Source organism: Lepisosteus oculatus, chromosome 7, assembly GCF_040954835.1.
Source record: "Lepisosteus oculatus isolate fLepOcu1 chromosome 7, fLepOcu1.hap2, whole genome shotgun sequence".
Lineage (NCBI taxonomy): Eukaryota > Metazoa > Chordata > Actinopteri > Semionotiformes > Lepisosteidae > Lepisosteus > Lepisosteus oculatus.
This window is the reverse complement of record NC_090702.1, coordinates 50,402,347-50,429,866: the sequence shown is the minus strand read 5'-3', so window position 1 is coordinate 50,429,866 and position 27,520 is coordinate 50,402,347. Positions and strand designations below refer to the sequence as shown.

General features: G+C 38.0%; 2 protein-coding genes across 4 annotated transcripts; both read right to left on the bottom strand.

The window, feature by feature from the left end:
• Positions 1-52: 52 nt before the first annotated feature.
• spx (spexin hormone) lies at positions 53-6,029 on the bottom strand. The gene is made up of 6 exons (XM_006633194.3): positions 5,340-6,029; positions 4,465-4,545; positions 4,322-4,376; positions 3,393-3,455; positions 2,742-2,828; positions 53-485 (listed from the first exon to the last, which is right to left on the bottom strand). Exons 1-6 carry the CDS (start codon positions 5,343-5,345, stop codon positions 421-423), a joined length of 357 nt encoding a protein of 118 aa, XP_006633257.1. The 5' UTR covers positions 5,346-6,029; the 3' UTR covers positions 53-420.
• A 2,901-nt stretch (positions 6,030-8,930) lies between these two features.
• Positions 8,931-27,494, bottom strand: golt1ba (golgi transport 1Ba). Of its 3 annotated transcripts, XM_015352152.2 has the most exons (6): positions 27,338-27,494; positions 25,930-26,021; positions 24,334-24,512; positions 22,948-23,029; positions 21,695-21,727; positions 8,931-9,285 (listed from the first exon to the last, which is right to left on the bottom strand). In XM_015352152.2, exons 1-6 carry the CDS (start codon positions 27,360-27,362, stop codon positions 9,271-9,273), a joined length of 426 nt encoding a protein of 141 aa, XP_015207638.1. In that variant the 5' UTR covers positions 27,363-27,494; the 3' UTR covers positions 8,931-9,270. The 3 variants fall into 3 exon arrangements, with proteins under 3 accessions (XP_015207638.1, XP_006633229.1, XP_069048808.1); XM_006633166.3 differs by lacking the exon at positions 8,931-9,285 and having other exon boundaries at positions 20,657-21,727; positions 27,338-27,493; XM_069192707.1 differs by lacking the exons at positions 8,931-9,285; positions 21,695-21,727 and adding an exon at positions 22,676-22,745.
• Between the last annotated feature and the right edge of the window lie 26 nt (positions 27,495-27,520).

Genomic DNA, 27,520 nt, shown 5'->3' with positions numbered 1-27,520 from the left:
ACACCATTGCTGTTGGCTATAGGGGAATAAAAACACCCTGTTTGAAATTGTGTAGTAACTTCCTTTATTATACAAAAGAACATTTGCAGGTCCAACCCTGTGTGCAATGATGATGCAGTTCTTGGAAAAACGTCTTACGGACTGCAATGAAACTATAGTCTCGGTATTAGACAAATATATCTCATCTTAGGAAAAACAACATTAAATTGTGAATTCCCTGATCGCTATTTTGGCATTGAGTAATAAAAGATGGCTTTTTGAATGCAAAGGCTTGTTTTAATTAACTATACATTCAAAACATTAAGTCAAGGCTATATGCTGTAATTCACAATCTTTCATTTTTTACAGAATTCACATTATGAAATTCTGAACACAATTAAATACAGTAATTTAGAACTACATTACTAGACTCTTTGACTGTTAGAAGAATTCTCTGTTCCATGTTGGCAGGTCTTGAAAATTCATTTGTTCAGCATTTTCGTTAGCTGTAAGGAAGAAAAACGATATGCATGAGGCATGAAGTTCAATAAAAACTCAGAGGTGATACTGCAGTGGTTGTGAAACTAGTCTATTACGTTTGATATTAAAAATGTAACAATACATGAACAATTAAAATCATATGCTATATCATATATATGCTATATGCTACAATCATATGATATATCATATCAATTTATTTTAGGAATCTAGATAATGTTTTTGTCAGAGCGATTGACCAGTATATTTAGATATTTTACAAAGAAGGTAACAATCACCCTTATGTTTTAAAATATTGAAATGTTTATATTAAAATTTTATTACACAGAAAAAAACTCCCACAATCTGCTGTGTTTGAGAACTGTTTCAATATTCTGTTAATTTAATGAATTTCTTTTTCACTTTTATTTATTCACTTTTATTTATTTATTCACCTTTTGTTTAGCATCTTGTCACTTTAGGAACTCATTATTAATTACAAAAGCCTGAACTGGCATTCAGCTGCCCCATCCTGAAAGTACAGTGGTCAGAGACTTCCTGCTGCAATGTTATTCAGCTCAGGGTGCCCTCATTCATTATCCACTTACCCTTTGAAATCATGGTTAATGAATCCTCTTTGTTTTGTGCTTTAACTATACGTGTTCACTGTAAGGAATTATGGTGCCACCAGCAAGGCACCGAGCAAAGTCTAATATAATGTTTTAATCCAAATATTTATGATTTTATGTTACTTTTACCTTTTTTATTGTCTCTTTCTTGATTGACACTGGAGCACATCGACAATTACTTTAATAAAAGTAGGATAAAAACCAAATCACCCATACATTGACCTGTAGGCAAGAATCTAAAAGTAAACTATAGTATATGAGGATGAATACTTTGCTCTGTGCAGCCTTCAGCACAAGAGGGAAATGCACACCTGGCCACAGAAACAGAAAGTCTGCATATTGCAGTAGTAACAATAGAATCCAATAAACTCCGGACTGGTGTGAGGACACATAGGCTCTAGCAGTTCTCTGGTGCAATCAGGAATAGCTACAGTGCACAGAGATGTGAAGAATACTATTAAAATCAGACATGCACGGAACATATTTGTGGTCAATTAAAAGGAATCCATTATAGGTGGCATCCACTCTTGAAGAGAATGCCTTTCTTCCGGGCATTCCATGTTTTCATGAATACTGTATATTATTTTCACAACTTAGAATACTAAACTCAAGCCTCTGATCTCTGTGAGTAACATTGTGCTCTTGAAAGTTGTACATTATTAGCATTGCTTTCATTATCTTTAACTTGTCATCTACACACTGGGTACAATGTGGACCTGGAAAAGTCTCTGATGTTCACTTTCATATTCAGTAGCTACTGCAGAGACCAGACATCATACAGTGATGGTATTCAAATAAATGTTACCTCCGTGCATGTTTTGTTACTCTTGTGGAAGTGTCACAGGAGTTAAATGCAACTAGCGAGAAATCAAATGCAAATTTTTGTTCTAATTTTCAGAACCCGCACAGACAGAGATTTCAGTCACCTCATTGAGGTAGGATGTGTAAATGTGGTGATATCTTTATAAATTGTTGGATGAAGACCAATTTAACTGCACCATACCCTGGCCATGTGCCTGTGGGACTAAACAATATTAATGTGATGTAGAGCTGTCATGTAGCTCAAACCCGAGATCTGCTCACGCTGCTTCACAAAAACAAGAGAAAAAAAACTCACTGATGCATTGTACTTGTACGGTCAAGGGCTAAGTCACTAATTTTAATTGCTGCTTATTACAATGGAAACAAAAAAAAGAATCAGTCACAGATCCTAACATTTTTTTTTTAATGTTATCTTCTATCTGTGAAGAACTGCACATCTTGAATGTGGAATTACAGAGCCACGCTCTTTAGCTATAGTGGAAGAGAAATGTGTCTGGTTTAAAGTGCCATCAACAGCGATTAAAAAAATCACCTTGGAACAGATGCGGCTGAGCTCTTTTCTACTGTTGTCAACGTTTTTCATGAGTTACCTCAGCTAGAAGGGGAAAGACCTTCAGGCTGAGCTGGGCACTCAAAACTTTGTTGTACATCAAATTAACCCTATTTCATCCCATTTCTTAAAGTTATAAAGGAATCGATGACCTACAGACATCTATAAAACCTGCACTTACAGTATGGCTCTACAGCATTGCCGATAAACGCAAGGGAACCTCCAGATAAACTCAATGAAGAGCTGGTCTAGAAAGTGGTCTGTGAAGGAATTAATTGCCTCACCTTCCTCCTTTGCCTGTTGGATAAAACTGAGCAGTAAAGCTGCAACCTCTGGCAGGCTCAGAGGGCTGCTGTCTTGGCTTCTGGTTTCTGATTAAAAAAGTAAAATTAAATAGAAGAGAGAACACTGACAGAGGAAAGGTCAAAGGTTTGCCAGGCAGAAAATATTTTAATATTATTAAATTTGTAGCTTTTGAAAAAAAAATCATATATTCCCATCATGTCTGACTAGCTATGACACATCAAAGTACATCTTATCTCTAAAAATAAAGGATTAAATCATTTTGCATATTCTGCACATTTCAATTACAATTCATTAATTGAAAGAACTTCACATTCTGCACTAATTAACAATTACTATAAACTTTATTACTTAAACTAATAGAAAATGGCTACAAAGTGTTGCTTGTAGCCTGGAACTGATTGCATTTCAATATCAATGGTAGATTACATAATTGTATTCCACTATTCCTTAAATTATGCATATCTGAATCTTTATTCCTCTGAACGTTCTTTTAAACTTCCACATAAAATCTATGTAGAACAGAAAATTATAGATTAATGAACAACAGCTGTTTTACTACTGTCCAGGTATGTTAGTAACAACAGTGATAACAAGGAGATGAATGAGTGAATCATCATCTGTTTTCTTACCTAAATGCAGTGCATCATAAACATCACCTTCTTTTCTATCCTCTGATACAAATCGTCTTCCTTCTGCAAGACCGCAAGATAAACTAATTTAAACTTTCATTTAAACATGCATTGTTAAGTGTCATTACCTGGTACCACCTGAAAAAAATTCACAAGAAGTGTAGATATTTAACATTCAGAAATGCTTCAGCTGTGGAACCTTCTTCGCGAGAATTACCAAAACACAAAACTACAAACTACGAGCCGCAAAAAGGAATCCCTTCAATGCATTCACTTTTTAATCTTCACTGAAAATAAAAAGAAAATATAACATTACCACTTCAAAATGTAGAAAATGAATACATTAACTGTTTCCCCTAACGTTTGTGTGTTTCTTTAATCAAAAATCACTGATATTAGTGTATTTTACTTCCAGAGCAGTCTCTCTCTCTCCCTTTAAGAAAAAACATCCCTCACTTTCATGGACAATACCCATCTTCGTAAAAATGAAACTGCTGGAATTTGTAGGTGTTATTATATTTTAATATATTTGTACACAATAACATTGGAGAGATCTTTGGGATAGTTTAAAATAACTTCCACAACACTGATTGGTCAAGCAAGGATTGCCCGTCACTGCTGAATGAAGCGGGTCTCCTCTTGTACTGCTGGAAAGCGCTTTGCGATGCCCGCGTCCGAAAAGCTCTCTATAAAAGCATTTGTATTAAGTGGTAACATCGTTTATTGTTGATCTGACAAAATAAAAATAATAACTTCGGTGATGGCGTAGTTTTAAAAACATTTAAACAGACCCGAATGAACACAGCTTTCATCCCCTTGATTTAAAGGAAACTTCTATAAATATCACATAAACTAAACAAGTAAACTACTGAAGTCAGTCGGCACGACGGAGAAACGCGGAGGATGTTTTTAAACGAACTCTTACTTACGGGCGCCCTTCAAATAAAGCATCGCCTGAGGAGTCCAGTTTCTTCTCTGAAATCCCTTGATTAAAGAGAGAGGAGAGTTAGTTATGAAGTGTTAGGTTCTTTAAGTAAAACTCGCGATTCGGTGAAATTAAATAAAACCATACCTTCGGAGCGCTCCAAGAGTGAGCGATGAATGTAGCCAATACCAACACAGCAAGCGCATAGGCTGTAAGAGTTTTTAATCCCTGTAGAGAAAACAGAAAATGGTGTTTTTTCTTATAATTTAAAATAAACTTTTTTGGTCAGTGCAAGCTTTGATTATTTATCTTCAGAAATCGTCTACAGTTGTCAAACCCAATAAAGCAAATCAATCTCATTAAAAGAACATTTTACTAGAATATACTATATATGCCAGAATTATCATTTCATTTGTTTAGAAAATCCGATGAAAATTATTTACATAACGAAAGAAACCCATCTTATTAGCAATTATTGTCAGTCATACATCTCAGCAGTTAAATTAAAAAGTTATTGGGTTTACTATATCAACACCTGCGAATTGATTCATTCTGAGTTACCATTTAAGAAATTATTCTATCTCCTAGTGCTCAGCTAAAAGAAAATACGTTTTGAACTGTGGTGATGCTGTTTTGCTGTTTCCGATAAATAATACTATTGCACAGTGGATTTTCATTTATTTATTTCCGGAAAATTCCATAATGATAAGTACAGAAGTTGTTGTTCAGCTACTTTGGTCAACTTGAAATACATCTTTGGCAATCTATACGAGAAACATACCAACAACATCATAAAATTAAACTACAATTCAAACAAGACGGAGTTTTTTTATTATTCTTATAAGAACGAGTTGTATAGTGTCAAAGTAATCCCATCGTAGTTACTTGCAATCGCTTGCAATTTTATTGTATGGTCAGATCATGAGAGAATATAAAAAAGAATATATCTGACTCATAAAAGCTTCAGCTATCTACTCAGTCGCTTGAAAATGCGCAGATGGAAAAGGAACATAATTGCTTACTTTCATTCTTAGGCGAGGTTCTCTTCCAACTGTTTGCGTCTGCCTTCAGTTTTGATCTGTCCGGACGTGAAAAGTTGTTTGGCTGAGATTCGAAATCCCTGCCCTATATAAACGTCTCGGTGGGTGAATCCAAAGGGAACCCCTGTCAGTTCTTGTGATAAAAAGCCGTGCAATCATTTCTCCTGGGAATACCGAAGTGCCTATCAGTCAGTCCGTGGGGTTGATCGAACGGTGCAAACACGAGATCCAAAGACCCACTCTGCGTGTCACTTTGATGTTGAATAACAGGATAACAATATTTCCTCGTCTCAGCCACCCCCAAAACATTCCCACCCCCTTCTTTTCCTAGCCTGCTGTCGTATTTCGTCTGATTTTATCCTATTAAAATAGCAATTACGCGTTAAAGATAAGACCAAGCTGATCCAAACAGGCATAATCAAAACGCATTACGATGCTCTTTCATCATCCAAGCATTTCATTTAACGACTGAATCGGCCAAGGCAGAACATCAGGAGTATCTACTCCTACAGTTAAACATTTAATGTTATCAATAAACAGACCAGAGAGCAGACCTAAGAAAACAAAATGTAAAGACAGAGACTCGATGCCTCGTATTGCACAATATACTGTACTGTACATTAGACAAATGCTGTAGATCAGATTTTATTAATATTTTTGGTAAATTTACTTCAAATTAATAATAATAGAATAACAGTAATAAAGAATAATGTAAAAATCCTTACTGTGGATTCCATAAACGACTTAGTTTACATAAATAAAAATGCATTTTATATAATCAAATTCAACAATGCAAAACTTAATGACTTACACTTGAAACAAGCAGATTCTACAGATCACTAAAACATTCATGATTCTGTCATGTCTGAGGTGCAGAATAATTTTAGCGTTAAGTAAAAACGTTCTTCGGCAGTTGTCTGGAAGATTCAAATCATTCTTGCATTATCTTTTCTTTAGATTTAGATTTTCCTCTATGTTAAGGATAACAGACTCTGAAGATTAAACTCTTCATTTGATGTACTTATTAAAGTCATGGACTTGAAGTCATTACACATGTAATCAGATCATTAAACCACACTTTCCTTAGCAATCTGCTTTCCATAATGTAGTCATCACTGGTATAGCACCAATGGGATATCATCACTGGAATAACACTAATGGGTTATGATCACTCGTATAGCACCAATGGGATATCATCACTGGGATAGCACCAATGGGTTATGATCACTCGTATAGCACCAATGGGATATCATCACTGGGATAGCACCAATGGGTTATGATCACTCGTATAGCACCAATGGGATATCATCACTGGAATAGCACTAATGGGTTATGATCACTCGTATAGCACCAATGGGATATCATCACTGGGATAGCACCAATGGGTTATGATCACTCGTATAGCACCAATGGGATATCATCACTGGGATAGCATCAATGGGTTATGATCACTCGTATAGCACCAATGGGATATCATCGCTGGGATAGCACCAATGGGTTATGATCACTCGTATAGCACCAATGGGATATCATCACTGGGATAGCACCAATGGGTTATGATCACTCGTATAGCACCAATGGGATATCGTCACTGGGATAGCACCAATGGGATATCTGTGTGACTTTCAGTGTCCTTGTACATTTCATCGGCTCTAGATTTCAGAAGAGATGCCACTGATACCAATGAAAAGTGAGGTGGGAGTAGAACATGGGTCCCCACACTATCTATTCACACTGCCAATATCATCTTTCAAACAAGCGTGATATTGATGGAATGAGATGAAATCTTAGAAACGTTTCAGTTACATTGTGCAGTAATGGAGTGAATAAGCCTAGGAATCCAAAATATGTGCACAATTCAGCTAATCTGGACACAATAATGTGGATCAATATTCTCTACAGTAGGAGAGCTCAAATCCAGTCCTGAAGGGTTAAAGATCATCAGGTTTACAGGCCTCTCTAAATTTATTTAAAACGGACAAATGTTTCAACCCGGCCAATTAAGCAAATGATCAGTTCAACAGAATAATAAAAGGCTCAGTAAGAAAGAAATCCAGACATCTTCTGTCCTGCCAGGCCTGGAGTTGTGCAACCATGCTGTATACTCTAAAGCAGGGGTGCCAAACCTTTTTTAATGTAGGATCTACTTTGTCATTTGCCAGTCCAGCACGATCTACCATTGTGAATTTGAAGCTCTGATATAGGAAAAACAGACTGTGGACACATCAGTACAATAACTATTATTATTGTTATTACTACTACTACTACTACTACTACTACTACTACTACTACTACTAATAATAATAATAATAATAATAATTATTATTATTATTATTATTATTATTATTATTATTATAATAATTATAATTATAATACCCATCACTAAAATGACAGCAAATAAAAGCAAGTGACTCATGCTACAGTGAACAAGTAATGTTCCCCATTTTAGAAAAAAGAATATCCTACCTTAATGTGAGCACTAACACTGAGAAGCTTACTTGAGAACACTTTTTGGAACATGTTGACCATGTCGATGACATTTTTATTTTGTCCCTGCAGCTCGACAATCAGCTCATTCAGCAGTGCAGTCAAGTCTGTGAGGAACGCTAAATCCAGAAAACACTGGTCATCCTCTAATAGGGCATATTCACCATGTTTAGACAACTTGAGAAACTGATTTCAGGCAACAGTTGCCTGAACCTCACCAAAAATGTTTGTTTTTGAAATCTGCAAACAGCAAGTCAGCAGCTTTAGCAAACACTTTTTTTAAATTACTTCTTGATCCCTGAATGACTTTTTGTGTTTGGCCAGGACGTGACTCACATGGAATGATGCGATGATTGCCGCTTTCCCTCTTGTATTAGGCCTCGTGAAAACCAACTGCTGTTAGTTTTTTAAATTAGTTAAATTTTTCCCCTTTTGATGATGAAAGTCCACATCATACGTTTTGTGTGCAGTTTTGAAATGTTGTTCTATATTTCCCTTTTTCATGTAGATGCTAGCATTGTAGATTTGAATACGAAAAGTACAACAAAAATAATCATGCTCCCATTGCTTGTGGTAATGGTACGTTTTTGGTCTCTTTGTTTCATCATTTCGCTCAAACACTACAACTTTCAAATAGGCAATCAAACATCAAACTGTTGGCAAATTTGTCAAGGCCAGTCTGTTTTGTTCCACTATGCACAGTAGTGAAACTGGGGTTCATGTGGCAATATCCAAGAGACCGTTCTTGGGTAGCACACACAACACTCTTTATTTACGGAGCTCCTGTAGTCTTTTTTTCAGTGTCAGCCAGCACTCAGAGAAGAGACTTTTACAACCCATTCGACAAGGGTTAAACACACAGTAAAGGGCAGTAAAATGTATGACATTACATGTCAAAATGCATTTTTAGGCTATCGAAAAAAGAAGTCAAACAGCCCATTTATTTTTTTGCCAAACATTCTTGCGATCGACTGGCAAACATCGACTAGTTGGGCACCCCTGCTCTAAAGCAAAGATTCATGGTTCTGGATAACCCTGATGCTGGGCAGCTTGTACTGTAGCTTTAAATAGTCAATGTGGAAAAGATAAGATAAGATCACTTTATTAGCCATATACAGTACAATTTCTTACATTAGACATTCATCTTTTCACATACCCCAGCTTGCTTTCCATGAGACACAGGCACACAGGCGAGGAAAGAAGCCTGGGGTCAGAGCGCAGGGTCAGCCATTGTACAGCACCCCTGGAACAGTTGGGGTTAAGGGCCTTACTCAGGGGCCCAACGGAGTAGGATTCCTCTCTACCACCATGAGAGCTGAACCAGCAACCTTCCAACCACAGGCGCAGATCCTTAGCCACAGTGCTACCGCTCCACCCACTAGCTTCATGCTAGCTTCTACTAAGCAACAGCTTGATCCAGTTCATGTCATGAAGATCTAATCTGAAATAAAAAAACAGAAGACTCTACAGCTCTTCAGGGTTACAAGCCCCTAATGTACAGTCTGGACTTGCACCTATAGCCTAAAGTGACTCCGGGATAGTATGTTAATCCATCACTTTAATTTAGAGAAGCTTCCATTAAAAATTAACAAGGAAACAATGAACAATAGGAAAAAAACTATTTAGAACATGTATACTTCCTGGCCAAATATTAGTAACCTCACTCAATAATCTAAAGGGAAGTACCTGAGAATACAAGGCACTTATTTTCATAAACAAATAGGCAAGTATGGAACAAGCTGTCCAGCTGTTTTGTTGAGTATCATTACTTTGCTTAAAAGACAACTGGATGAGATCTTTGGATCAATTAGCCAATAATAGAAGTGAGCAAACTGCATCATTACTTAATCAATTAGAGATGGGTGAAATTGCCTGTTCTCATTTACAAGTTTTGTGCTATTAAGTTGCTTAAAGTGCAAGCACAATGGTCATGTCCGATGGGTCACAGTGCATACTCCACACGGGATACAGTGATATTGGCAACCCTGTCCCATCTAATTCTTTTAGCTGACTCAACTTCAGGCTCAACTGCAGTTGGGATTATGATGAAAGTTATGTTATTTCTGATTGAACTGTATGTTCCTCTAGTTCTCCAGCTTTCAACAGGATCGAGCTGTGGGAACTGTTCTGGCTCTAGAACCTAATGGATTTTTTTTTCATGTTGCTCAAGGCAACTAAGACAATTTCCCTTAGGGGCAATAAGGGTTAATATACTGTACATTGCCTGCCACTGAGGGTTTATTAATTTGACCAGCAGTTTCTAACATTTTGTTTAGTGAATGTGAACGTATCCTCTCTCATACATTCACAACAAATAAACCATAAGTAGTTCGAGTACGTAGCTGCGTCAGCCTGCGTAGGCTGCAAAGGTACAAGGTTCTTTTCTTCTCTTTTCAGCGTGGAATAAACCTTTGCTTGTTCCTTCACATAAACCATAATAATAATAATGATTAATAATTGCTTACACTTATAAAGCGCTTTTCTGGACACTCCACTCAAAGCGCTTTACAGGTAATGGGGACTCCCCTCCACCACCACCAATGTGCAGCATCCACCTGGATGATGCGACGGCAGCCATAGTGCGCCAGAACGCTCACCACACATCAGCTATCAGTGGGGAGGAGAGCAGAGTAATGTAGCCAATTCATAGAGGGGGATTATTAGGAGGCCATGATTAGTAAGGGCCGATTGGAAATTTGGCCAGGACACCAGGGTTAAACCCCTACTCTTTTCGAGAAGCGCCCTGGGATTTTTAATGACCACAGAGAGTCAGGACCTCGGTTTTACGTCTCATCCGAAGGACGGCACCTGTTTACAGTATAGTGTCCCCGTCACTATACTGGGGCATTAGGACCCACATGGACCACAGGGTGAGCGCCCCCCGCTGGCCCCACTAACACCTCTTCCAGCAGCAACCTTAAGTTTTCCCAGGAGGTCTCCCATCCAGGTACTGACCAGGCTCACACCTGCTTAGCTTCAGTGGGCTGCCAGTTGTGAGTTGCAGGGCTACAGCAAAGTGCTATTTTAAGCACAGTAAAAAAACAGAACACATTTACTTCACCCAAACACTTCTGGCTTCTCAAACATACCTGAGAATGTCATTTAAACGGAGCATACCACTTAACGCTAAATACCGCAGAGAGAAACAATGTTGATTTACTTGACTTCCCGTCATTTGCACGGTTGCGCCACACTTAATTCTTTCATATTAGTTTGCAGTGGTGGTTACGGACGCATTAGTAGTGCCATGGAGAAAAAAATATATTTGTGCGTTTAACCCAGGAATGTTCAGTCACAGGGTGTTCTACTTCTTGCATACGAAATAGACAGAACATGTGCTCCTTTAGATTAATTCAATTTCACAAACAGGAGTGTGACGACATTCTTCTGTTACTTATCGCCTGTTTTCTACGGAAGCTTCCGTAATATAGTCAATAATATTGTCCCATGCAAATTAACATTGACTTCCAGTACGGAAGAGGACCAAGACACAGTGCCTCACAAATGTATTCAGACCCTTGCAGAATTCAAATCGTATTGCTTTAAAGCTTGCGGTCGTACATTGTGAAGTAACAATATTACGTACGCTACCTATTCAATATTGAAAGCAAAAAACAAAACGAAACAAAAATAAGTAAATATATAACGTGAAAGAAAATGGAAATATGATTGCTTAAGTATTCAAACCCTTTTCTGTGGCGAACCTAAATTATTTTAGCAAAACAAAATTACCTTAACAAGCCATACAAGTGGTTGAGTGGCCTGTTTGTGTGATAATAGTGATTCACATGACTTCATAATATTTCCAGTCTGAAAAAGGCAAAACAGTGCCTGCACTTAAAGAAAAGCTGCACGGGGAAGCAGCTACTCCTGAACGTTTACCACAGCACCATAGTGGTATCACTGTGTGGTGCAGCAATACTACCATACATGACAAAGATGCACTAAAATGGGTTGTGACAACGGCACAGCGGATTATAGTATGTGATTTACCATCAACAGGTGAGATTCACACCATCCGCTGTCATAATAAAGCCCAGTCCATCATTCAGGATCCCAACCAACCCGGCCACAAACTGTTCTCCACCCTGCGATCTGGCAAGAGGTACCGCACTATTAAGACAAGGACCACTAGACTAGAACAGCTTCTATCCCACTGCAGTACGCATCCGTAACTGCTAACTTCAAAGCCTCAGACTCAGTGCATATCTGCACTCTGCACTTTTTGCATTGTCTACCATGTTTTTTTTTCTCACTACTGCATATTTATTGTTCTGTTGTTATTATTTATTATGTTTGTATTATGTTTCTAATATTTTGTTTAGTATGAACATGTCCTCTGTCGTACATACACAACGCATAAACCATAATGCTACAGCAAAGTGCTATCTTAAGCACTTTTTAAGCATGTTTCTAGTGTACTGTCTACATTGTGTGGTGTTGTCTGTTGTACTGTGTCATTTGCTGTATGTCCCGAGAGAATAAGAATTCCAATGTATATATACATATGGCAAAAAACTCAATTTCTACTCTACTACTAAATTGCACAGAGCTGTGGTGGCTCAGACGGCAAGGGGCATCTAGCTCCTGAACGGAAGATCCCGGGTTCAATCCCAGGTAGGGACAAGTGATGGAACTTGCTCTAATTCCTTCCAGATGACTCCCAGGTCCACTCAGCCCGTTTTCCAAATGAGTACCGGGGTTAATCCTTCTGGGGGTAATAGGCCAGCTAGATCATGATGGTGGCCACATCCCCTCCACCTCCAGTGTGGGATGGTCAAGAAAAATGGTGACCTTTGACCCCCATTCCCCATGTCCCTTTATGGCCTGAAAAGGGACCTACCTACTAAATTGTACCTGTAGGTGCAAAAGCAAGGTTTCAACCATGAAGACAAAAGGAGCTTTCAAAACCATTTCAGGACAAGGATGTAGTAAAAGCACATATCAGGAGAAAGGTATAACAAAGACACTGTACTGTATATCCCTTCAGTACTGTGAAGTCGATCATTAAGAAGTGGAATGTGTTTACCATTCAGACACTACCTAGAAGTAGCTGCCCCTCCTATCTGAGCAGCTGGGCAAGAAACAAACTGGTTTTGGGTGTAACTGTGAGTCCAATGGTGACATTGAAAGAATACTGAATTATATGACTATAGAATTCAAAGACTGAAATTTAAGTCAATAACTTGTGGCACCTCCTTTAGCAGCAATAACTTCACAAAGTCGCCTCCTATAACCAATTATCAGTCTCTGACATCTTGCTGGAGGGATATTTTCCCACTCCTCTTTACAAAACTCTGCCAGCTCTATGAGGTTTGAAGGATGTCATGCATGAAAAGCCCTCTTCAGGTCCTGCCACAGCATTTCAATAGGATTCAGGTCAGGGCTTTGGCTTGAACATTCCAGGACACAGAACATCTTCTTCCTAAGCCATTCTTTAGTGGACTTACTTGAATGTTTAGTAAATACTCGAATTGATGGCCTGACATTCTTCTAAAGAATTCCTTGATATTTCTCAGAATTCATGATTCCCTCAATGATGTCAAGTTGCCCAGGGCCAGAGTAAGAGAAAAAGCCCCATACAAGGACACTCCCACCACCATGCTTGACAGCAGGGATAAGGTTTCGTTGGTGGTAGGCTGTGTTGGCTCTTCGCCAAACATGGGCCCTCTTGTTGTGCCCAAATAATTCAATTTTTGACTCATCTGTCCAGAGAACAGACTTCCAGAAGTCTTCAGGCTTGTCCAGGTGGTCTCTGGCAAAGTTCAGACGGGCAGCTTTGTTCTTTTTTGTCAGAAGAGGCTTCTTCCTGGCGACCCTTCCATAGATGGGATTTCTGTTCAGGGTTCTTCTTATTGTTGAGCTACAGTATGCACCACTACTCCAGAGGCAGCTAGAGAGGCTTGTAGATCTCTGGATGTTATGTTAGGATTACCTTTTACCTCTTTTATTATTCTCCTTGTGGCCCTGGGTGAAATGTTAGGAGGTTGTCCACTTCTTGGCAAGCTTGCCATTGTTTTAAACGCCCTCCACATGTATACTATTTGCCTAACAGTGGATTTAAGCAGTCCGAATCTTTTTGCAATGTCTTTATAACCTTGTCCAGATTGATGAGCATCCACTACTTTTTTCCTCAGTTCTGCTGATGTTTCCTTAGTTCGAGGAATGATGCTAGACTCGCAGGAAGAATAACTGATTCTTGCAGTTATTTATGTTTGGTCCTCCCTAACACTTCATTTCAGATCTTCAATTTCATTAGTTATCTCGGTTAACTGGTTAACACTCTGTCATTGACCCACCTGATCCTGCTTTACCTTGATGTAAGTCACAGAACTTATTTTTGCACCTGCACAATTTCTGTATACTGTATTATTTTGCTGCATGGACATTTTCTTTCAAAACACTCAAATTGGTGAATAATTATACTTTATTTTAATTAGGAAGTGACAAATCCTGATTACATATGCATTTTGTGGTTAAAAACACAAATCTCAAATGATGCAATGGGTTCACAACCTTTCAAGAATGACTGCAAGTGGTACTGCAACCATTGGGTTAAAAGAATTCTGGTCAGACAAAATAAAATTGGTCTACATTTATAGCTTAACATTTGACATACACCTAACATAGTACATCCCTCAGTCATCACCATCCCTACTGGCAAGCATGGTACAGGCAGTATAATGTTAATTTCTGCTTCTCATCAGCAGGAACTGGGAAGCTTGTCAGGACTGACAAGCTTAGATGGAGCAAAGTACTGACAAACCTTTGAGGAAAGAAAATCTTCATGGTAAAAACTTGATAAAATATCACCATTCAGTCCGAGAGTGATCCAAAGCACAAGGTCAAAGCTATACTGGACTGACTTAAGAAAAAATATGTGATTTTCCTTGAGGGGTCCAGTCTAAGTCCTGACTTCAGTCCTATAGTAAATCTGAAGGACAATTTATAAATTTATAAACCCAAGCAACTTGAGAGAACTTAAACAGATCTACCAAGAAAAATAGACAAAACGTGTACCAAGCCAGTATTCAAAGTTGTCATAATCATACCCAAAAAGACTTGTAATTGTAATTAAAGTGTTTCCACAACATATTGAGTTCACACGTCTGAATATTAACATAATCAACATTTTTATTTTTTTCCCTTTTGTTTTAACTGACATTTAACTGTAACTTCTCTTGCCCTTTAAAGTTTTCAAGTTAATACTCAAAATATTAAGTTTAAAGTCTGTGATAGTTTGGATATTTCCTCCTCCCCAACATAGTTTTGTGTCTTTCTGCCAAAAAGTTCAACTTTTGTCTCATCTGTCCAATGGACATTGTCCCAGAAGCGTTATGGAACATCCAGGTGGTCTTTTGCAAACGTAAGACGTGCAGCAATGTTTTTTTTTGGAGAGCAGTGGTTTCCTCCGTGGTGTCCTTCCATTAAAACCATTCTTATTCAGTGTTTTTCTTATAGAGGACACATAAACAGAAACTTGTGGCAAGTTCAAGAGATTTCTGCAGGTCCTTTGCTGTTACCCTAGGGTTCTTTTTCACCTCCTTCAGCATTGCACACTGCGCTCTTGCTGAGAACTTTGCAGGATGCCCACTCCTAGGGAGAGTAGTAACAGTACTGAATTTCCTCCTTGTATAGAAAATTTTTCTTACTGTTGATTGATGAACACCCAGGCCTTTAGAAATGCTTTTGTAGCATTTTCCAGCTTTATGTATCTCTACAATTCTTCTTCTAAAATCCTCTGATTTTTCGTTTGACTCTGTCAGTAACCAACCTTTGTGTGCCTTTTTTATAGGGCAGGGCACCTCCACCTCACACCTCCAATCTCATCTCATTGATTGGGACACCCGACTTTGAATTAGCTTTTGGAAAAGTCATTAGGCTAGAGGTTCACATACTCTTCCCAACCTAGACTGTGAATTTAACTGTGTTTTTACTGTGAAATGTGTTTAAACGAAGCGTTCAGTACTGACAATAAGAAGTACAATTGTTTGTGTGTTATTAGTTTAAGCAAATTGTGTTTTTGCCTATTATTGTAACTTAGTTGAGGATCAGACCACATTTTCTATGAGTAATTAATGCAGTAATCCAGGTAATTCCAAAGGGTTCACAAACCTTTTCTTGCAACTGTACTGTACATCTTCCTCTTTTTTAATTGGGTGGAGACTTCTGTGAAACCCTTTTAACAAGCATTTTTTAAAGTGATCAGAGCTGCTCTGATATGATGTCAACACTGACATTTTCACACTTATTTACCATCTCCAAAAGTTGCCTGTGGCAATTAATCAATGAGTAAGTTACACCAGAGAATTCTACAAATCATTCCTAAGGGTTTATTCACAAAACACTAGCATTTCCTGTTCTGTAGAGAATCTCTTATCATTGCTTTAAATAATCAACAGAAGTGATTATGCCTTTCTCATTAAATCAACAGGTATTTTCCACCACAATATAGCTATTCCACTAATCAACTATAATGAACTATTCTCATGTATGTTCTTTAGATTTCACAAAATATAGTTTCTTTATAGTTTAAAAACTTCCCAGCACATTGAACTTCCTAATCTGACATTTTCCATGCACCACCGATTGAATAGAAGTATTTGTTGTTTAAACAAATCATTTTTCATTTCAGTTGGACTTCACTAAGAACATTATAAACATTAAAAGAAACTTGTCACTCTGTGCAAACACATTTTCAAGAGACTACATTATGCTGATTTTGGACATTGACATTGTCTGGAGCCTTCGGCAGCAGAATTATCTATGCCTGAATTATCAGATCACAGATCATCAGAGCTGGACTATTCTTATTGTCCTGAAGATAACCTGGAGCAAAACTAAGCAGTGCTTCATATGTAAGTTGGGGACCTCAGGGTCTGTCCAGTCTGTCTTAAATCTGGACATACTGAAGCCTATTTAGTACCTTAGAAGATATTCCAGTAAGCATGTACTGTATATGTTTTTCACCACCGAACTACCGATAGATAGAGAATCTTCAGTTCAGTTTTACAAGTAATAAAGGAAGACTGTCTGTCATAGGGCTTAAAAACATCTGCTGGGATTGGCCTCAATTGCATGCCCTTTAAGTTGAGGTGTGACATCTCAAATCTCCAAGAGCCCCTGGCGGTGATTAGAAAAAATGCATCTTAGATTGAAAAAACAAAGGCCCCAAATCATTTCTTTATTAGCAATCCAGTTACTGCAGATTGGACTCTTAGTACACTGTATTTGCCTTTCTCCAAAAACTAGAGAATAGTCATATGTTTAGGCTTCTATGTCCCAGAAAATTGAATTTTAAAACCTTACAAAATGTTTCTAAGCTGCAATGAAACGACCAGAATAGAACTGGGACTATGTAAATATTTTTTTTCTCACAAAACTGAAACTGAAATATCACAAATAATGATATTAAAAAATAAATTGCTTTAATTCCAGATTATCCTGTATTCCTGTATTCCAAATAAAGAAACACGAATACATACATATGTCCAAAACCTTGACCCCTTTAACTTTCTTTACACAAATACTGTGTCCATCACATGTTGTACAAAGTCATATTCAGGGAGCCAGTTTCTCTTTGGCCTGCCAGAGAGTGTGCAGATGCCGCATTGATCTTTTCCAATGGGTGAATGGCAGACAGTCATCCTTGACTGTGAATGATTCTAAGTGCTTATTAAAACCCTTCACTAGACTCCTACATCCCTTGATTAAATCGTAAAATTACATTATTTTTTGCATTTAAAATGCTTAATTATTCACAACACCTTCTTTATGTTTTAATTTTTGTCCTTCATCAAGACAATCTTTCCTTTCTAAGAGAAAGCAAATGTGAAAAGAATGGGAGGTGAGAATTCAGTTGTGGGTTCTCTTCAAATGTAATAAGGACTGGAGGTTAAAGACAGGACAGTTGTGAATGTCTTTACAGACATGGCATTCAATGAATTAGAAAATCAGACCTGCCAAATAGCCTGTTTAAAATTTGTCCTGTCAGCAATATCATATGAAAGAAATCACCAGCTACTCAGAGCAAAGTTACTTGAAAGGTTAATGTAACTTGAAAGATTCTCTCTGAGTTAAAACTGACAACCAGTCTATAGCAATTGTGGAGATTATGAGACAAGAACTGTAGGATTATTAAATGAATGTATCCTTAGTATCAGCTAAGGGATTCTTATTTGAATAAATTTAGCCAACACCAGCACAACACTGTGCCATGAGTTTACTTGTATTGGATTGGAAACAGTTTAAAGTGGATTACTGTTACACAATAACTAAAGTGACTTGGAGACAGTGGTAATGTCATTAAAGAGGATGGGTTATTTCCCATGAGCCTAATGACAGGCTGTGTAAACCAAAATCGTTATAGCAATTTTCATTTGATTCAATTAGCTTTATTTTCCTCTTTCTGATCTAATTTTGCATTGGAACTAAAGGTATGGAACCATCCCTACATGGACACTGTAGATTTACAGATTCAATTACATGTTCATTTGTTTTATAAAACAGTTAATCCCAAGTGTGCTGTACAACTTCTTGAATGTATGGCATGGAAGGGGATGCATGTTGAAAATTGGTGGAAAAATGGCTTTATGCTGGAAAAAGAAATGAAAAAGTACATTGCTAGAGGTGTTTACCTTTCCTTCATATGGAAGAGCTGAAATGAAAAGTATACTTACAGAAAATAAGGTGCTCATGACAGTGAGAAAGAAATCAGGTCTTTTTTTATTGCATGCCATTGTTTTATTAATGAGAGCATGTAGGTTAAGGCCACTGATCTATAGGACATAACTTACAGCCAATTGTAGTCTCACAGCTACCACATCAGTTACCACAGTCCCACCCCTCTGCTTGGCTACTGTGTATTATACTATTTGGTGCTTTAGAGCATTTCTGTATCTGGAGTATTTCACTAGTGTTATTACTATATATACTATAAATAATGTACTAAAACTTCAGTACATAACTACTACAGTACAGTGTTACCACTAGTATTAGTGTATCAAACTTGTACACTATATTACTATAATTTAATACCACTACACCGTGCGATGTAAGTAGTCTTTTCATGTGTGGCCGACGTATAAGTATTCAAACATACTTGTACAATTGTGCTGATCAAACAGCACACGGAGGACCTCCCTCACTAAACACTGAGACGCGTTTCCCTGACACTTGACTAGCAACTTTGGTTGCTTAGTAGAGCGCACATCTTAGACACCGTGAAAAGCTGGAAGCACTGAGGGAGTGATAAGATGTCAGCATCACACAAGCTAGAGCAGAGGTTAGCAGTCCAGTTACTGTAGATCGCTTCATACTTGTATGCCATGAATTATCCCCTACTTTGGCACCAATCAGCAAGATCATATCATCAGCAATAACGTCTTAAAAACAAATATGAACAGTGGATTTATGAACTTCTATAAAAGAACAGCTGGGCATGGACATACAATAATACAAACTATAAAATATAATACACATACTTTACTTCCTGACTTAAATAAATGCAACAGAAACTATGCACAACTACCGAGTCTACATCTAAAGACCTATGGCCATTACTCAGTCCCACATTGCCGTGTGTGCAGATGTTCTCTTACTGGTGCAATGCCAGGAATAATTCCCACTGTGTCTGCAAGGTTACCCTTGTCCTCACAGCTGAAAAGTGTTCTAGTGATGCGAGAAGCAAGCCAACACTAGGAATGCATGTGAAGTTCTAAGTTATGTCATTTCTTTTGCAGTGTTCTTTACTTGGTTTAGAGTTTAGTTGTTAAAGTACTGTAGCTGTTGTTCCTCTGTCCCTTAGAAATCGTGCATTGAGAAGTAGAAGCAGGACAGCTGGATGCAGGCCCTGGGTGCAGTATATCGCCCCTAATAATTAACAGGTGCTGATAGTCACTGAGAGGTGTTGAGAGAGAAAGAACATAGTATTAGCTCACACCCCATGTAGTAAAAGACAAAAGGAAGAGGTCTACCTTCCTGGAGTTTATAAAAGTTTGGGACTGAAGACAACTGCCAGGTTCAATCAGCCTCAACTGTCTGTAATTCGCAATGACACTCGGCTTCATTTCCTCATCTAAAGTTTATAGATACGGTATGTCATCCCCTTCTCTCTATTGAATACATCTTTTCCTTCCCACCTCTGCCGCTGCCCCTTGGTCACCCCTCAGCCTTTTTGGAAGGGGGTCCAAGCCTCCTCGTCCCCTGGCCAGGAGCTTAGACCTCAGCCAAGCAGGTTAAGCCAAATTTTGCAACAAGTAAGAGGTTATATCATGCTGAAAAGAGAAGAAAAGAAACAACTATGCGTTTCTTTTCTTCTCTTTTCAGCATGGAATTAACTTTTACTCGTTCCTTTGCAGCCCCGCAGAAGTTGACGCAGCTACCCACTTGAACTTTTTCTAAGCCACAATTTGACTAAAACAGTTCATAATCCTTTCAGTACACTTAATTCATGGGTGGTGTTATTCCTAGTGAAGCCCTATTAGCAGGGGTAGATTAGGAAGTATAAACAACTCTCCCATGAGCCCATTATCAGGGGGACAGAACACTACAATACTATACAGTGGAAGTAATACTGTAATTTTTACTATTGCAGTAATGCAATAATGACACCAGTTGTAGGAGAAAACCCATAGTATAAGAGTGCATTCCGAGTCACATAAATTTAGTCTTATTCAAGGTTGCCCTTATGTAAATTGAGGATTAACTGTATTGTCTGCATGTGTTTTCTCAAAGATTAAGGTATTGTCAACATATTTGAATAATACTTTTCTTAAGTAATGTTGTATTTTACAAAAAAATAACAGACAACATTAATGATAAAAAGATTCATTGATAAAACACATCCAACAATATCAACGTTAAGGAACCCATGCCACAACAAGCAGGAAAACCTTACTGGATGAGTGATGACTTTAACCTATTATTGTCATCAACACTAGAGAAACAATGTGCAATTCTTCTCAGAATACAGCAGTATTTATTGGGATTGTCTTAAAAAACACAACTCTTATTCCTTTTAAATGTGTATTTACAAAAGTTCCATACAGCAAAACATAGTTTTTTAATACTTTACACTAATAAAAGTGACCCAAATCGTATTTTAAAAACCTTAATGCAGTCCAACCTTCCTGTATCACTTACATAGATACATTGCAGGTTATATTACACAGGAGCATTCATTTACTGTACTTAAGAAAGGAAAAACTGCTGGTTCTGGCACTTAAATAAAACAAACACAAATTATTTGTTTTCTAGCACTCAGGCTTTCTCCAACTGAGAAGTAAGTGCAGGCACAGCAAAATAGCATGGCTGATTATGTTGTATGATTATGTTGTAACAGAAGTCCAAATCCATCTTCAAAGAAACCGATGTACAATGGAGTAACTCAACAGTAGCCTTTAGAATGTACATTCTAAAACAGTTCAATTTTAAAGTAGGATCAGCCAGGTTTATTTCATTCAGTCACTATCTTCCACAATAAATGTATGTGTAGAAAGAACATTTGTAGCAAAGGACCATGTAACATTACACATAATCTGTGCCTTGTGCTAGACATTCCTTCAGAGTAACTGTGTCCCCTCATTATTATAAGGTAGCAACGGGCATCCAATACACTTTCAAAACTATGAAAGCAGTCACACTGCAGACTTGCTTGGCACATCAGCAAGTTTTGCAACTATTCAAAAAGGGAAAGCAAATGAAATTCAATTTCTTCAAACTGAAACAAAATAAAGGGTTTCCTGACATTAACTCCTTGGTTGAAATCTGAAAAATGGGGGGATAAAGTTACTTTGGGAAACTATTATAAATAAAGCAATTTCCAAAGAAACTTGGAGTAACCGTTATACCATGTTGTTGCTCTCTCCAGCTTTATCCACAAACTGCAAAAGAAGAAACGCCGAAGAAAATGTGATTAGACATTGCGTTCTTGACCTTTCAGCTCACAAGACTGTATACATACAATCAAAGCATCTGTAAATATAACCTACTGCAGGAACAAAAACAAATACACCCAGGATAGCATGATTCAAGTGCTGCTTTGTTTCAAGACGCAGTGACAAAACCATTTAAGGTTCAAATTCTTATCTCATGACAAAAATAAAATCTTGAGAAGAACCTAAGCATATTTTCCAAAAATAATAAAAATATAGTTGTACGTGGGTGCATTCTCCGAGTTCACTATGGCCTTTAATATGTATCGCAAATTGACAAGCTTCTTATAAAACCTTCAGGATTCATCTGCAAAAGTGTAATGAGTCCATACTGAGTGGTCAGTTAGACCAGAATCACTGGCTTGGACAGGCTAGTACCTGCCTTTTGAATAGCCTCTGCTTCTTAATTAAATTCAAGGGAAAGGCTACTAATTGTGCAATTACATTAATTACGTTTTCACTACTTAACCAAGAATTAATTTAGACACTTTAGCTTTCCTAACAACATTTTGACTCCTGTATCGCCAGGCAGCGTCAGAAACAGATGCCACAATCTTTGCACTGTGTGCATACATTATAGATTGTCGATCTGTAATGTAATTTAAGATGAACAGAAAACAACCTGACAGTGTGTGCATTTAATTAAGAAACAGGGCCATCATTATAGCTAGACCTTTTACACATTCAGTAGAATCAATCCCCTCCGCCTAAATTATAAATGCTGAACAGAACTATTATGTAAACACAAAAAGAAGTAATACAAATTGGTTAAAACAAAAATAAACAAGGTAATGAAATGCAGTAGTCACTTTTTTGTGAAATGTAAAATATTCCAAAGGTCACAACTACAGTGTGTCTATATATTGTATCAATGGAGGGAACCGGATATTCATGCAGTACGAAAACCTAATGAAAGATGAACAGTGACTGACCATTACTGTAGACTCTCTTCTCAGCCTTACGTAGGCTTTAAAAAAATATTACAGAATTACATTTACTATAAAGAAAGACATGTACATTTCAATAAGAAGGCCTCTATGGCAATGATGCCATTCAGTCATCAAACAAGAAACTTAAAAGTATTTTCTAGTTTTAGTATTTATTTACTTCAAGTCTGTTACAGTAATAACACAAAATGTATTGCATGACAAAGTATAACTAATACGTACCCCACTGATTCCTGGTAAATTCAATAAAGATCCTAGGACTGGCACTCTCCTTATAAACCCAATAACCACTGGAAAGAAGCCCCTGTGACAGAAAGAGGAGAAATCACCTTTTTTCTGATTTTTTTTTGCAATGTTTTCACCACGAAACTTTTGTTCCTTGCCCTTTCCTGTATTTTTAATAAGCATTTTCATTTCTTACATATACATAGCCAAACGCTTTACATATACAGTAAAGGGGGACCACGTTCATCCACCCATGGACATCAGCACCCAGTAGGGTGATGCACGGCCACCATTATAAATCAGGAGCCCTACCACACGTTACAACAGGTGGAGAAGTGAATAATTGGTTTCAGCAAGTAAATTAAAGGAGAACTTTAGGAAGGCTAGATTGAACAATCCCAGAGTAGAATTTAGACAGGACACTGGGGTTAATACTGCCTCCACCTTCTTTAAAAAATGCCTTGGAATTTTTTATGACCATGTAGACAGAACCACGGTTTAAGGTCTCAGCCAAAGGATGGCACCTCCTATACCACACTGTACCCAGTCATCGTGCTGAGGCACTGGTTTAAAAAAGCTGGGCTGGAGGGAAGAGCACCACATACTGGTCCACCAACGCCACTGCAGCAGCAACAAGGTTTTCCTTGAAAGCCCCCATCTCCAGTACTAACCAGGCCCAGCTTTGCTTATCATCCAGGATCTGAAGAGCTCAGGCTACAAAGCAGGAGGCTCTGCGGCCACTGCTGCTTTTTAAATTGGATTTCTATATCTTTTAAACCTAAAGCACAGCATGGAAAGTGGCAATTTGCAGAGAAGGCAACTTGGTTCAATTCAATTAACATGTCTAGTAAAAACATTTGAGCTCATGGATTTGTAAAAAGCAAAAGCTTAAATTCAATCAATTACGTAACAAGTAAAAAAAAAAAATCTAAATATCTGATATGGCATGGTTCATTCTGGCAGCACAAGTACGGGAATTCAGGGAAAGGCTCGTCAGTATGTCAGCACATCCCTATCCCCGATCACTACACAGGATAATGGACACAGTGGAGGGCTGTCCAGACAATATGTTTACACAGGAAAAGGCTTTTTATATCATGTGCAGTATATTTTAGTTTTGTTTTTTTATTTCTGGAGGGTTGGCACAGACACCAAAACTCGATGGAACGATAAAAAAAGTTATATTTTCATGTGGAAATATTATATTGGACATTAGAAACAGAACAATTACTGCACTCTAGTCTTCTAGGTATGGCTGCACTCTTCGAGTAAGAGCATTTTTTCAAATGTGACTCCAAAGGCTAAACACGCCTGTGACAAAGCAAAGTAAAAACTTTGCTGCGGCTTGACAAGGAATGCTGCAGGCACCACCTCTCCTCTTACCTGAACAACAGAAAGAATCCGTAGATCTCCAAGATCATTCCAATCATGGGCCACCCGATCAGCACCACGAGCACGCCTCCCAGGAAGAAGCCAGTGGCTTTCATTTTGTGCTTCTGAAAAAAGAACCTGAATGTCCTTTCGAGTCCAATAACGAAGGACAAGCCGGCCACAAACAGAATCTGCAGAAAGAGAGAGAGACGGATTTAAAAGATGGGGCCGGGGGTCTCGCCTCAACCAAGCCCCGCTTATTAATGAGGATTCTCCCGGTCTCGGGCCTTCCTTGCACTCTCAGAATCACTCTTCATTTCCAGCTTGCACGCAGTGTCCAGGCTCGTAATCGCTGATCCGCACAGACACCTAAGCGGGCTGTGCTGAGTGGGGTTCTTTATCGAAGAGCGACGCACCCGGACACACAAGCAGGGATTCTGAAAAGGTCACTCAGGCAGCACATCAAACAAATATTAAACTGTTATGATGCAGAAGAAAAAAGGGGAAACAAAAGAAATACAGAAACATTCACCTCTCTCTGAACAGAACCTGACCTCAATGTTTTTTTTCACCTATTTGGTTTTCTCTGAAAAAAAGATGTTCAACTTTTAACATTTTGTTTAAACAACAGCACATAAAAATTTGCACAGAAATCATGAACATTTGATCACCCTAATGCAGAAAACAGACTACTATTCCGACATTTTTTATAGAAATTCCAAGGACCGAGTCTCTCCTGTATAAAAGGTCTTTTCTGCATTTCTCAATCATAAAATAAAAATCCTTGCCAATATGACAAGACCAATACCAATTGTTTCACAATCAGTGTGTGGAAATAAGCAAAGAGTTCATACTCCAATAAATATGTATTTCCATCACCTCAGAAAGTCAAATACAGCATTTTTCTTTACCTACGGATTCTACTTTTCCTGTGGGGCTGCAATACTATAGCTGTGACAGTTTCCTTCACCCTTTGTTTTCCTTTAATACTGAAGATTTTACCGGAACTTGGTGTTTTGTACCAATAAACTGAGAACAGGAGGCAAATGAAGCTAATTTCTCTGCCGTGCTTCCAAACAATTCTTAACCAAGATGACTTAAAGATTTGTTTCAGTGCAATGCCCCTGTACTCTCTATTTTAGTTAGCTGTATAATGTTTATAAGGTTCTATTTGTTGCAGCATTTTCTCATTGACTAATAAGCCAATTCGTGTTCATCACACAGTCACCCTCAGGATGTGGCCCAGGGGTTTAGATGCACAGTGAAAACAAGTCCATTATGAACAGCCCTGAAATAGTATTTCACACCCAGCTAGGGTTCTGCCACAGGTAATACCATCCAAAAGGTAATTAATATGAGGCAACAAGAACGTTGTATGTAGTGGGGGGTATCCAGTGAGTGTATAACCAGACAGCCACAAATTAAATCCATTATGTTTTTAAATTAACAACTATTAATTTAAATTAAAGTGAATAAATTAAAGGCTTTATTCAGTTTTATACTGCAATGAGGAGCGGATGATCAATACACTTGCTTCTCAGTTTCTCGGAACAATTAAAAGCACAGAATTGATGAGTGTATTACAAAGAGGAAGAACTAAGAACTTACATTTCCAATTGCTAGGAGAGCCTTGTCAAAGAATAGGATCATCCCAAAGAACAGGAAAAACACACCAAAGCCTGTTAATCCCATTCCGATTTCTGGGTTGGAGAGAAAGTGGAAAGATATTAGAATATTTAAATACCAAAACTTGTCAAATCACAGCTTTGCAGTACACTGTAGTAAATGAAAGGAGTCTAGCTCAGAAGATAATTACAATGTTCATTTAGGTTTTGAATTTTGCTGTACAGTTTTTGTATAAAAGAACATGGAATTCCATTATTTAAACAGTAGAAAAACACAAATTCAACATTTTGTACAGAGCTTTTTGAAGACACAACAGAATCATACTTTTTTAAGTACCGTGTAATTTTTTGTATCCTTCAGTATGAATAGGTCAAGACTGTTGAAATGAAGAAATGCATATACACTTTCACATTACTACTGACGTATTGAGGTCAATCGAGGTGCTAAGACTGCAGACGTTTGTAATGAGCACATAAAACAAAAATGAATCATATGTCACTATATGATGCACTCTTTTCTACGAGGGAAAACAATCTCCCGTTTCTTTTTAGCAAACTGAAATGCGTGCACATACTGTAGCTGTGAAACGATATGTCATATCGCCTCAATTTTAATGACCTTTGTCAAACTCATTAAAAATGCAAACGGAACAAGTAGAAGGTTCATTTGTATCAGTGCTTCACAATATTTCTTTTAATTATGAAACAACGGTGCCAGTTAAAACGTTAGGCCTTAAAAATGTCCCTTCCCAACTAAAATTGATTCGGCTGTCAGTGCAGCGAAATCTAGATTAGTCTGTAGAAGCGTAATACCCGCGACATCGTTTATGAAGGCAAAGCCAAATTCACCCATCAGATAACGGAGTTTATAACTACCCCAAAGCAGAAAACAAGTACATCTTTAATCTACTTTAAAGAAACAGATGTGACAATGTGACAACACTTTTGAGGTGGTACCTGCAGTTGTTTTTTTTTAATCGCCGATTTGGTTTCGCGAAATTGTTCTCAACCGGAAGGGCCATATTTTTCTCCAGATTTACATGTTTGGAAGTCTTGAGCGTTTGAGCAACCGCGAAATTAAAGCACTATACTTTTCATCTTGCCGGCTGTTTCTGCTACAACCCCCTAGCTGTGTCTATATGAGGGACCACCTGTAACATGATTCAAATCTGTTCATGTCTCAAGTTCCGAAGCATTTGACTAATGGACACCCAAGAATACAAGAAGGAAAAGCAGACAGGCATGATTAACATTTACTGGGTGCAGTTAACACAACACAGGCCCCAGGTCTCCATTCATTCACCACAGCACAAACACAAGTCCCAGTTTATAGACCTAAAGAGACAAACACTGAATTCAAAGCACCCGTCTGTAAAACTACATTGCCTTACTCTGTGAATCCGTTAAGGAGATCATTTTTGCAGTGATGGATGAAAGGCTACCAGGGTAACAGCTAAACACAATAAATAAAGACAAGCACTTCCAGCACAGACTACTGCTGCTGCTACTGCAGCCGCCACGTCTTCCGGAACCACGCACTCACGGAGTAACCCTTGCAGGCATTGGTCCACCGG

Coding starts and splice junctions, on each gene's coding strand:
- spx (XM_006633194.3), bottom strand. Junction 3,456..4,321: donor GCTTTATTTGAAGGGCGCCC/GTAAGTAAGAGT, acceptor GCGGTCTTGCAG/AAGGAAGACGATTTGTATCA. Junction 486..2,741: donor CCAACAGGCAAAGGAGGAAG/GTGAGGCAATTA, acceptor TCTTCCTTACAG/CTAACGAAAATGCTGAACAA.
- golt1ba (XM_015352152.2), bottom strand. CDS start 27,362: ATGATCTCCTTAACGGATTCACAGA. Junction 26,022..27,337: donor CTCCTTAACGGATTCACAGA/GTAAGGCAATGT, acceptor TCTCCAACCCAG/AAATCGGAATGGGATTAACA. Junction 21,728..22,947: donor ATTTACCAGGAATCAGTGGG/GTACGTATTAGT, acceptor CTTCTTTTGCAG/TTTGTGGATAAAGCTGGAGA.